At 48.8% G+C, this 12,556-nt stretch overlaps 1 protein-coding gene across 1 annotated transcript in view; it reads right to left on the reverse strand.

The window, feature by feature from the left end:
- Positions 1-700: 700 nt before the first annotated feature.
- The window catches only part of qtrt2 (queuine tRNA-ribosyltransferase accessory subunit 2), a 50,041-nt gene continuing 38,185 nt past the window's right edge, over positions 701-12,556 (reverse strand). The window contains 5 exon segments of the mRNA XM_038972688.1: positions 701-769; positions 771-939; positions 1,104-1,221; positions 6,602-6,667; positions 6,670-6,773. Coding sequence (XP_038828616.1) covers positions 701-769; positions 771-939; positions 1,104-1,221; positions 6,602-6,667; positions 6,670-6,773 — 526 coding nt within the window.

Below are 12,556 nucleotides of genomic sequence, written 5' to 3' on the forward strand. Positions count from 1 at the left end.
TGGATCCCTCTACACTCCCTCCTTTTTATGCTATCTTCCCTATTCCCAATAACCCTTCCATTCCATCCTCTCCCCATGCCCCTCCCTACCTTTACCTCTCTAACTAATCTACCTATCCTTCTCCCCATGCCCCTCCCTACCTTTACCTCTCTAACTAATCTACCTATCCTTCTCCCCAGCCCCCTCCCTACCTTTACCTCTCTAACTAATCTACCTATCCTTCTCCCCAGCCCCCTCCCTACCTTTACCTCTCTAACTAATCTACCTATCCTTCTCCCCAGCCCCCTCCCTACCTTTACCTCTCTAACTAATCTACCTATCCTTCTCCCCAGCCCCCTCCCTACCTTTACCTCTCTAACTAATCTACATATCCTTCTCCCCAGCCCCCTCCCTACCTTAACCTCTCTAACTAATCTACCTATCCTTCTCCCCAGCCCCCTCCCTACCTTTACCTCTCTAACTAATCTACCTATCCTTCTCCCCATGCCCCTCCCTACCTTAACCTCTCTAACTAATCTACCTATCCTTCTCCCCAGCCCCCTCCCTACCTTAACCTCTCTAACGAATCTACCTATCCTTCTCCCCAGCCCCCTCCCTACCTTTACCTCTCTAACTAATCTACCTATCCTTCTCCCCAGCCCCTCCCTACCTTTACCTCTCTAACTAATCTACCTATCCTTCTCCCCAGCCCCCTCCCTGCTCACCTCCTGCCTAGTCCTTGTAGTACTCTCTTCTTGAGGAGGTCCAGCCTGTCGCTGGCCAGCACCCCCCCTAAGGGCGGTGAAGAAGGCGCAGTAGTGGGCCATGTTGTGGAGCATGAGCAGGACTTCAGCCAGCAGCTCATTGGTCACTAGCAGGTGGCGTAGACACGCCCTCTTGTGGTTCCTGCAGTGGTAGCAGCCACACCCCTCCACTAGCGGACTGAAGTCATCTCTGTACCTGGAGAGCAGAGGTCTAGGGTCACAGACAGACAACAGACAGACAGACACACATACATGTGCACACACACACACACAAACACACCATGTTCCTTTGAGTAGAGTGCAAGGGACAGAGGCACGTGTGTATAGTACACACACTAACTGACACTCATGGACACAAACCTCTCATCTTTCAGGTTGATTTTAAAAGGAGTCATCTTGGTTTGGTCTTCTTGGGAATTATCAGTTCCAGTTGTCTCACCTATGCCAGCATCTGGCTTGTCCTTGTCCGACTCCACAACTGCCAAAATACGCACCAATCAAATCAATCCCTTATGCCACACCCATTAAACTACACCAATCTTATATTTTCACTAAACCCACACATTCCAAAATCCACAGCAGTCAGATCATGCCCTAAAACCATACATCCTAAACCAATTATGGTCCATTGTGTTCTAATTTCACGCTCTTCTCCTCTCCAACAAAGGAATATCAGTATTTGCACCATCCACCGAAACACAAAACCCTCCAATCCCCCCCCCCACACACACAAAGACTTATCAGGCACCACCACCCAGAGAGAGCAGCTAAGGTCAACAGGAGGGCAAACAGAATGATCCAGTCATGGAGAGAGGAAGAGAATGAAGGAGAAAGAGAGAGAGCGAGAGGGAGAAAGAGGGAGAGAGGAAGAGAGAGAGCGAGGAAGAGAAAGAAAGAGAGAGAGAGGGAGGAAGAGGGAGAGAGGGAGAGATGAAAAGAAAGCGAGGCAGAGAGAGACCCTCAAATTGAAATTGAGAGATATCCTGTTAGAGAGAAACAAAGAAGGGGAGAGAGAGGAAGAGAAAGAGAGAGGGAGAGAGAGAGAGAGAAAGAGGGAGAGAGAGAAAGAGAGTGCGAGAGAGGATGAGAGTGAGAGAGAGGAAGAGAAAGAGAGAGTGAATAAGAGACAGAGAGAGAGAGAGAGAGCGAGAGAGAGAAGGAGAGAAAAAGAAAGAGACAGAGAGGACATAAACAAAGAGGGAGCAGATAGCGGGAGAGAGGGCAAACTGATTGATCCTGTTAGAGAGAGGGAAACAAAGAAGAGAAGAGATAGGAATGGAGAGAGAGATAGAGAGTGAGAGAGAGGGTGGGCATAGCAAAACAGAGATTGGTGGAGATGGAGAAGAGCCCATGTATATAATAAATAGGGAGGAGAGTGAGAAGGGGATGGATAAAGGTGAAAACAAGAGTGGAGAGAACAAACATGACAAGGAAGGGGGGGATGAGGGGACAAAGGAGGTGGGCAAAGAGAGAGGTAAAATTGGACATGGGAGGGAGAGAGTGACAGAGGGGGGAGAGGGAGGAGGAGAGATGGATGTACAAGAAAGGTAGAAAGAGTTTGACAGATGGAGGGAGAGACAGATGGAGGGAGAGACGGAGGCAGAGTAAAGAGAGAGAGATGGAGGGAGAGACGGAGGCAGAGTAAAGAGAGAGAGATGGAGGGAGAGACAGAGGCAGAGTAAAGAGAGAGAGAGAGAGATGGAGGGAGAGACGGAGGCAGAGTAAAGAGAGACAGATGGAGGGAGAGACGGAGGCAGAGTAAAGAGAGACAGATGGAGGGAGAGACGGAGGCAGAGTAAAGAGAGACAGATGGAGGGAGAGACGGAGGCAGAGTAAAGAGAGACAGATGGAGGGAGAGACGGAGGCAGAGTAAAGAGAGAGAGATGGAGGGAGAGACAGAGGCAGAGTAAAGAGAGAGAGAGAGAGGGAGAGACGGAGGCAGAGTAAAGAGAGAGAGATGGAGGGAGAGACGGAGGCAGAGTAAAGAGAGACAGATGGAGGGAGAGACGGAGGCAGAGTAAAGAGAGAGAGATGGAGGGAGAGACGGAGGCAGAGTAAAGAGAGAGAGATGGAGGGAGAGACAGAGGCAGAGTAAAGAGAGAGAGAGATAGATGGAGGGAGAGACAGAGGCAGAGTAAAGAGAGAGAGAGAGAGATGGAGGGAGAGACGGAGGCAGAGTAAAGAGAGACAGATGGAGGGAGAGACAGATGGAGGGAGAGACGGAGGCAGAGTAAAGAGAGACAGATGGAGGGAGAGACGGAGGCAGAGTAAAGAGAGACAGATGGAGGGAGAGACGGAGGCAGAGTAAAGAGAGAGAGATGGAGGGAGAGACAGAGGCAGAGTAAAGAGAGACAGATGGAGGGAGAGACAGATGGAGGGAGAGACGGAGGCAGAGTAAAGAGAGACAGATGGAGGGAGAGACGGAGGCAGAGTAAAGAGAGAGAGAGAGAGATGGAGGGAGAGACAGAGGCAGAGTGAGAGTTAGAGTGAGAGTGAGTCGCCACCTCCCCATGGAGCCCTCTAATTGGCTGAGAGGGGATTTGGACGCCCTCGCCTCTTTAGCTGATGGACCCCAGTCTTGTCCTCACACTCACCTCCAGTGAACCCCATTACACTCCCCCGTACAGAATGTATTACTGCTGTCTGTCTAAACCAGTCTGATCCCCAACTTTTAAATCAGAATCTGTTACTTTGGCCTGATATAGAAACTTTTACAGCTATCAACCAGAAAATGTATCATTCTCACGGGAGGCTTCAATTTCCCTCAGGAACGCTTTAATCATATTGAGTTTTCTTTTCCTTCAGCAGAGACTAACGGCGAGCATAATTCAATAGTTTACTGGGGTAACAGTGAGATCGTCCATTGATTTCATTTGACCATCTGACCCGTTGGGTTTGTTTCTTCACCCAGTTATTTTATTTGACTGATACTGCCTCTTATTCCACCAAACAAACAACGTCAATATTCGTGGTCACACACAGCGAGGCGCAATTACAAAGAAACAGACACTTTCTATCTATTAAAACTGCTCTAGTCCAATCTCTCCTTAACAACCCAATCTAGACCCCTCCTCACTGAGCAGTAATAGACCTCTCTCTGAACTTCCTTTTTTATCCAAGATTTTAGAAAAAGTTGTTTTCAAGCAATTGGTGGCTTATTTGAGTATGAACAACTTATTTGAAAAAATCCAGTGGCTTCCGCTCACTTCACAGCACGGAAAGATGGGTGGGAATCTCAGGCTTTGCCTTCGACTGGTTCAAGTAATATCTACTGTATGTGGTAGACGTTTCTCAGTGAGCATGGTGGTTCAGTACTGTCCGCAGCACCTATTCACTATGGTGTCCCTCAGGGAATTCTGGGCCCCATTTTTCTTGGGGGGGGAAACAAACTCAATATACTTTAAAATGACTAAAACCAAATCAGAACTTTGTAGGAATGATAATGGACCTACTGTTACATCCGTCGTTAGAAGGAGACCAAGGTGCAGCATGGTAGGCGTACATTTTACTTGATTTAAAATGACACAAAAAATAAATAAAAAATACAAACGAACGTAAAGCTCTGTAGCGCTAAACAGCAACTATACAAAGACAAGATCCCACAACTGAAGGTGGGAAAAAGGGCTGCCTAATTATGATCCCCAATCAGAGACAACGATAGACAGCTGCCTCTGATTGGGAACCATACCCGGCCAACAAAGAAATAGACTAACTAGAATGCCCACACAAATCACACCCTGACCTAACCAAATAGAGAAATAAAAAGGCTCTCTAAAAAGGTCAGGGCGTGACACCTACATCCAATGTGTTAAAGTCATTTTAGTAGCCAGCCATATAAGGGTTAGAAGTAAGGTATTTGGCTGGCAATCAGTGGCGACCCGTCATTCTGTTTTGAGCCCCACATTTTTTGCAAAAAAATATAATAATAACAACAAATCAATAAATATATATATATAAATACGTATATATAATTTTTATTTTAGGGGTTGCCTGTTTTGCATGTTATTTTGGCATTAATACGTGTCACATATCCGTTTGCAAACAATGTAATAAAATATATCATTGAGTTAATAAAGCCGTATACAAACATGGTCTCTTTTTTGCTTTCTTGAGTGAGGAAGCTCCAAAATGCAGGTGTTTCAACCTAGCTTTCTGTGGTGGTGGGGCGAGCCAGCAGAAAATAGGAGCATTGCGCCGTGATTGGCTCAGTGTTCCGTCACTCATGGGGACACTACGTCCTTGCCAAGTTTAAGTCCTTAGTAAGGGTAGACATCCAAAATTTCAGCCCTTTGGGTCCTGCGATATAGTTAAATTACAAGTACCCTTCCAAGAAGGCTCAAGGTCATTGGCCACAGATAAAATTAGGTAAAATCACGTTATAAGTACAGTAGCTTTGATTGTACGGAACATGTCAACATCTTACTTTCAAAGTTTTAGCTAGCAGTCATCATCATGAATAAAGTCGACAATCTACTGGCAAATAATTTTTAATCCTTGTCATATGAAGATAAATAATAAAGAGAAATTATAGATAAAACGAATCTGTGCTCATCGGCCATTGGACATAAAGAGTAACGTTACACAACAAGTTGGAAATTGCAAATTCAACAATGAGTGGAATCAGTGGCTAACTGCAAGCATTGCAAAGCAATCACTAGCCTGCTATTCAGTAGAGTGGCTGTGTGGTTTTTTTCCCGAGTTCCAACCATAAATCCAGAGAATGACAGACTTTAATGACGAAGTTTGATGACAAACTTTGCCCACAAAGGACTGCCGTGCCACCTTCACAAGGTGAGTAAAAAAAATTATAATAATTTAAAAAATGATGCTGCTGCATAAATGATGCGATATGCCAGGGAGATATGTATACTGTAGCTAAGAAAGTAATACTAAGTGTATGTTGTGTAGTAAGCTGTTAGTAGCCCATGTGCCTCACCCTAATAATTTGGTCTATTTTCACCAACACGGTATTGTACAGCTTGACAGTGCTACTGATAGTAGTGGTGGCGCTTGGCTTGCACGTGCAAATTCAGCACACACAACATTCTACAATAGAATTGTGTTATTTCACATATCAAATTAAAATCTTATTTAACGTGTCAAATAGTGTTATATGACGTGTATCTTTCTTTATACGCAAAGACCCAAACGGCATTCAATGTGCCTCACCCTAATAATTTGGTCTATTTTCACCTCTTAATTTGGTCTACTGTTCTAACTTGGTTGTGCACATGTAGACTATAACCTGTTTTAGCGAAATGTAATCATAGAATATTGTAAGAGCTTTCATTGTCTGTTTATATGCCCCTTTATTTATCCTATGGTTCTGACTTGGTGTACAGGGAAAATACTGTAAGAACGGCCCATGTTCTGAATTCTGTCGCTGTACATTTCAAAAGTGCTAAACAAATAGTTATATTGACTAACGCTACATCCGTTCTAGCGCGCTCATTAATGTCTTAATCAAAATTACGGATTGCCTCTTATCCGCTTCTCGTCCCCTTATGCCATAGTTTGTACATCTCAATTGTCAGTAGAAACCACATTTGTTTAAGCAAGTCAGCCATATCAGCAATGTTTTTTTTAAAGGCAGTAAATGACACTGAATGAACCGTTTTGCTGCCAGACAAGGTTCCGCTGATAGCCAGGTGTAGCAGTGGTAAGGTGTTGGGACAGCTGTTGGGACTCTGCTGTTGGGACAGCTTTATGTAGGCCCTAACAGTTTGTGGACACCGTTTGTCACCGTTATATTGCAATTAATGTATTGTCTAGTGTTGTGTTGTGTAGTGGCTTTGCTGGCATGCATACCACATTTTTTTCACCCCTGCAGGCAGATGGCGCTTATGGAACACCCTGACCAGTTGGGGGTGCCTCTACACCAGCACCTGTGGATTCTGGGTCAGTGGTGATGTTGAAGGGGAAGGGAGGGCACAGCCTCGCTCTGTCACCTGAAAGGGGAAGAAGCTTTCAAACAGATCCACCTCCACGCACGCCAGTGCCTCGTCTGGCCGCCCCAAGCCATGCAGCAGCCTGACACACACATACAAACAGACCAGGGTTTCTATTAGTAAAATGTGGCGCCGGACATTTGACCAGCATCATTTTAATTTACCGGACCCATATGAATTGGCTGCGGAACCTGATTAGGCCGTCCAACCATGTTGCTCAGAATGACAGAAATCACATTTAGATGATATTATGGTAATTAATATTTACAGAACATGCAAGTTGAGGATGCAACGATGTGCGGACCTTCTTACTGAATTCTGATGTACACTGAACATGTTAGAACAACTCTCAACAAGACGAGTAACAAACAGCAAAACCACCAGCTTAAATCATTCTATTATCCCCCATAGTAGAAAAGTTGACCTATTCTATTGGTCAGCTTGTGGAGAAACAGAGAGCCTACTCCAAACACTCTGGGACAGTTGTGGGATGATAGATCCCAAATTCAACCAGTAGGCCTAGACTACATAACAAAACTTTCAAAAGCAATGAGTCTGATGCAACAGATCAGAACGTTTTGCTTAAAATGTTGATCAACTATTATTTCTTCACATTATCAGTGCAGCAATGCACACAAGTCAGGAGGCTACGCACAAATGTTCGTTCCATAATGCAATTAGCGGGAAAACACTGTTGTCAAAAGCGCACTGCACATGTGAGCCGTTTCATGTGACAGAGATGAAAATATCCATTAGAAATGTAGAAAGAGGGGAGATCTAAAGATGCAACAACTAACATGGGTTGTTAATATGACTAGTATTGTGCCTTTGGCTACTGGACAATGAGAGAAAGTTGATATAAAATAATTGCCTCCATGGATATGGTCTGATTTTGGCTAGGCTGCTTTGAAACAAGGTAAGACATGCCTCATAATATGTAGTAAACCATTAAAGTTTCAAACTATTGAGTATGTTTTCAAAGTTTTGCAAAGTGATGTGTGACACGGTAATGAAGCCTGCTTTCCATTACATATGCATTTTGTGTTTGAGAAGCTGTCGCAGCAGCTCTCCTGCTGTCGGACAGATTTTCCTCTCAAAGGCTCTGTATCTGTACTCTGTACGCATGTGATAAGATACATAATGAATATACTGTACACACACACAAATTTAATTCCACTAAATGATGCAAATTCAGCTATAGACTGATAAGCATGACCAGTCACATCTATTTCCATCAACTGGTATTTATCAGCTTTTAAAAAATAATTATAGTCCGAAAGCCAGCTATTACTGGCTAATGGAAACCCTGCTACAGACAAACACATATACACAGTGTCACGTTCCTGACCTGTTTTCTGTTGTTTTGTATGTGTGTGATGGTCAGGGCGTGAGTTTTGGGTGGGCAGTCTATGTTTTCTGTTTCTATGTTGGTTTTGGGTTGCCTGGTATGGCTCTTAATTAGAGGCAGGTGTTTTGCGTTTTCCTCTAATTGAGAGTCATATTAAGGTAGGTTGTTCTCACTGTTTGTTGGTGGGTGATTGTCGCTGTGTCTGTGTTTGTTGCACCACACGGTACTGTCTCGTCTCGTTCGTTCGGTCGTTCCTGTTCATGTGTTCCTCGTTTCATGTAAGTTCATAGTTTAGGTCTGTCTAGTTCGTTTTGTGATTTTGTTTATCATTCAAGTGTATTTCGTTTCGTGTTTTTCCGTCTTGTCAAATAAACATTATGTATTCATCACCCGCTGCGCCTTGGTCTACTCACTCACCGAAAGAGGGCCGTTACAGAATCACCCACCAAACCCAGATCAAGCAGCGGGTTAACGGACAGCAACGACAGCAGCAGTGGGTCAAGGAGGATTGGACATGGGAAGAGATCCTGGAAGGTAAAGGACCCTGGGCAGAGCCAGTGGAGTGTCGCCGCCCCAAAGCGGAGCTGGAGGCAGCGAAAGCGGAGAGGCGACGTTATGAGGAGGCAGCACGGAAGCAAGGCTGGAAGCCCGCAAGTACTACCCAAAAATTTCTTGGGGGGGGGCTAAGAGGTAGTGGGCCGAGGGCAGGTAGGAGACCTGCGCCCACTTCCCAGGCTAACCGTGGAGAGCGGGAGTACGGGCAGACACCGTGTTACGCAGTAGAGCGCACGGTGTCTCCTGTACGTGTTCATAGCCCGGTGCGGGTTATTCCACCTCCCCGCACTGGTAGGGCTAGGGTGAGCATTGAGCCAAGTGCCATGAAGCCGGCTCAACATATCTGGCCTCCAGTACGTCTCCTCGGGCCGGTGTACATGGCACCAGCCTTACGCATGGTGTCCCCGGTTCGCCAACACAGCCCAGTGCGGGTTATTCCACCTCCCCGCACTGGACGGGCTACGGGGAGCATGCAACCAGGTAAGGTTGGGCAGGCTCAGTGCTCAAGGGAGCCAGTACGCCTACACGGTCCGGTATTTCCGGCGCTACCTTCCCACCTCAGCCCAGTACCATCAGTGCCTACTCCACGCACCAGGCTTCCAGTGCGTTTCCAGAGCCCTGTTCCTCCTCCACGCACTCTCCCTATGGTGCGTGTCTCCAGCCCAGTGCCTCCAGTTCCGGCACCACGCACCAGGCCTACTGTGCGCCTCAGCAGGGCAGAGCCATCCGTCTGCCCAACGCCTTCTGAGCCATCCGTCTGCCCAGCGCCGTCTGAGCCATCCGTCTGCCCAGCGCCGTCTGAGCCATCCGTCTGCCCAGCGCCGTCTGAGCCATCCGTCTGCCCAGCGCCGTCTGAGCCATCCGTCTGCCCAGCGCCGTCTGAGCCATCCGTCTGCCCAGCGCCGTCTGAGCCATCCGTCTGCCCAGCGCCGTCTGAGCCATCCGTCTGCCCAGCGCCGTCTGAGCCATCCGTCTGCCCAGCGCCGTCTGAGCCATCCGTCTGCCCAGCGCCGTCTGAGCCATCCGTCTGCCCAGCGCCGTCTGAGCCATCCGTCTGCCCAGCGCCGTCTGAGCCATCCGTCTGCCCAGCGCCGTCTGAGCCATCCGTCTGCCCAGCGCCGTCTGAGCCATCCGTCTGCCCAGCGCCGTCTGAGCCATCCGTCTGCCCAGCGCCTTCTGAGCCATCCGTCTGCCCAGCGCCTTCTGAGCCGTCCGTCTCCCACGAGCCATTAGAGCCGTCCGTCAGTCAGGAGCCGCCAGAGCCGTCCGTCAGTCAGGAGCCGCCAGAGCCGCCAACCAGTCAGGAGCCGCCAGAGCCGCCAGCCAGTCAGGAGCCGCCAGAGCCGCCAGCCAGTCAGGAGCCGCCAGAGCCGCCAGCCAGTCAGGAGCCGCCAGAGCCGCCAGCCAGTCAGGAGCCGCCAGAGCCGCCAGCCAGTCAGGAGCCGCCAGAGCCGCCAGCCAGTCAGGAGCCGCCAGAGCCGCCAGCCAGTCAGGAGCCGCCAGAGCCGCCAGCCAGTCAGGAGCCGCCAGAGCCGCCAGCCAGTCAGGAGCCGCCAGAGCCGCCAGCCAGTCAGGAGCCGCCAGAGCCGCCAGCCAGTCAGGAGCCGCCAGAGCCGCCAGCCAGTCAGGAGCCGCCAGAGACGCCAGCCAGTCAGGAGCCGCCAGAGACGCCAGCCAGTCAGGAGCCGCCAGAGACGCCAGCCAGTCAGGAGCCGCCAGAGACGCCAGCCAGTCAGGAGCCGCCAGAGACGCCAGCCAGTCAGGAGCTGCCAGAGCTGCCCTACAGTCATGAGCTGCCCTACAGTCATGAGCTGCCCTACAGTCATGAGCTGCCCTCCAGTCATGAGCTGCCCTCCAGTCATGAGCTGCCCTCCAGTCATGAGCTGCCCTCCAGTCATGAGCTGCCCTCCAGTCATGAGCTGCCACCCAGTCATGAGCTGCCACCCAGTCATGAGCTGCCACCCAGTCATGAGCTGCCACCCAGTCATGAGCTGCCACCCAGTCATGAGCTGCCACCCAGTCATGAGCTGCCACCCAGTCCGGAGCTGCCACCCAGTCCGGAGCTGCCACCCAGTCCGGAGCTGCCATTAGTACAGAGTTGTCCCTCTGTCCTAAGCTGTCACTCTGTCCTAAGCTGTCCCTCTGTCCTGAGCTACCTCTCTGTCCTGAGCTACCTCTCTGTCCTGAGCTACCTCTCTGTCCTGAGCTGTCTCCTCTATGTAGGAGGGGCCTTAGTAAAGGTTCCTGGACCATGGTTGGGGGCGAGGGTCGCCACTCAAAGGACGCTAAGGAGGGGGACAAAGACAGTGGTGGAGTGGTGTCCTCGTCCACCGCCGGAGCCGCCACCGCGGACAGATGCCCACCCAGACCCTCCCCTTGAGTTTTAGGGGTGCGCCCGGAGTTCGCACCTTGAGGGGGGGGTTCTGTCACGTTCCTGACCTGTTTTCTGTTGTTTTGTATGTGTGTGATGGTCAGGGCGTGAGTTTTGGGTGGGCAGTCTATGTTTTCTGTTTCTATGTTGGTTTTGGGTTGCCTGGTATGGCTCTTAATTAGAGGCAGGTGTTTTGCGTTTTCCTCTAATTGAGAGTCATATTAAGGTAGGTTGTTCTCACTGTTTGTTGGTGGGTGATTGTCGCTGTGTCTGTGTTTGTTGCACCACACGGTACTGTCTCGTCTCGTTCGTTCGGTCGTTCCTGTTCATGTGTTCCTCGTTTCATGTAAGTTCATAGTTTAGGTCTGTCTAGTTCGTTATGTTATTTTGTTAATCATTCAAGTGTATTTCGTTTCGTGTTTTTCCGTCTTGTCAATAAAACATTATGTATTCATCACCCGCTGCGCCTTGGTCTACTCACTCACCGAAAGACGACCGTTACACACAGACAGGTAGGCAGACAAAACTGTCACGCCCTGACCTTAGAGAGCCTTTTTATGTCTCTATTTTGGTTTGGTCAGGGTGTGATTTGGGGTGGACATTCTATGTTTTTGTTTTCTATGATTTTGTATTTCTATGTTTTGGCCGGGTATGGTTCTCAATCAGGGACAGCTGTCTATTGTTGTCTCTGATTGGGAACCATACTTAGGTAGCCCTTTTCCCTCCTTTCAGTGTGGGAAGTTGTCTTTGTTTGTTGGCACTATAGCCTTAAGCTTCACGGTCGTTTTTGTATTGTTTATTGTTTTTGTCGACGTCATCCTAAATCAAAGGAATATGTACGCTTACCACGCTGCGCTTTGGTCTACTTCCTTTGACGGCCGTGACACAAACAGGCAGACAAACAGATATAAATGTATTACACTGTTGATCAATGATTAATACACATTGGTTGACTTATTAGGCAGTATGCAGTCTATCAGACAAACGGACATACTCTTACCCATCTATCTCATCTAGCAGTGCTCTCCCTGAAGCACTACAGATGCAGCATCTCTCGCTCTAACACGCACACGCACACACACGTAAACAACAAAATCAATACCAACATTGAACATCCACACACAGAGCAGATGCATGTTCACACAGCAGACAAACAGATTGCATCCCCCATCATCCCTCATCCTCCTCCAAGCCACCTCAACCCACCCCACTCAAAATCACTCTTTATTTTCCCCTCTCTCTCACTCTCCCTTTCAATCTCTCTGTCTTTCTCACTTAGGTTTCAGTTAACCGTCTCTCTCTGGCCCTCTGCCTTGAGGTTCCAGGGCCAAACCCAATTTACCATCCCATAATGAGTCCATGGTGCCCAAAGAGAGGCTGTGTATCTCCCAGTGCCACCACAACCCAGGGGCAGTCTGACCAAGCACAGACTCTTTTCATTAAGGAATCCCAGTATGGCCTCAAAGGGAGCATCTGGAGGTCTCGGATACGGCATGCAGCACCACTCTCTCTCTCCACTGCCCCTTCGCCACCCCAGAGCCCCAGTCGGCTCCCTTACCTCCAGGGCAAGGGGGAATAGGACAGAGGTCTC

Source organism: Salvelinus namaycush, chromosome 33 (assembly GCF_016432855.1).
Source record: "Salvelinus namaycush isolate Seneca chromosome 33, SaNama_1.0, whole genome shotgun sequence".
NCBI lineage: Eukaryota > Metazoa > Chordata > Actinopteri > Salmoniformes > Salmonidae > Salvelinus > Salvelinus namaycush.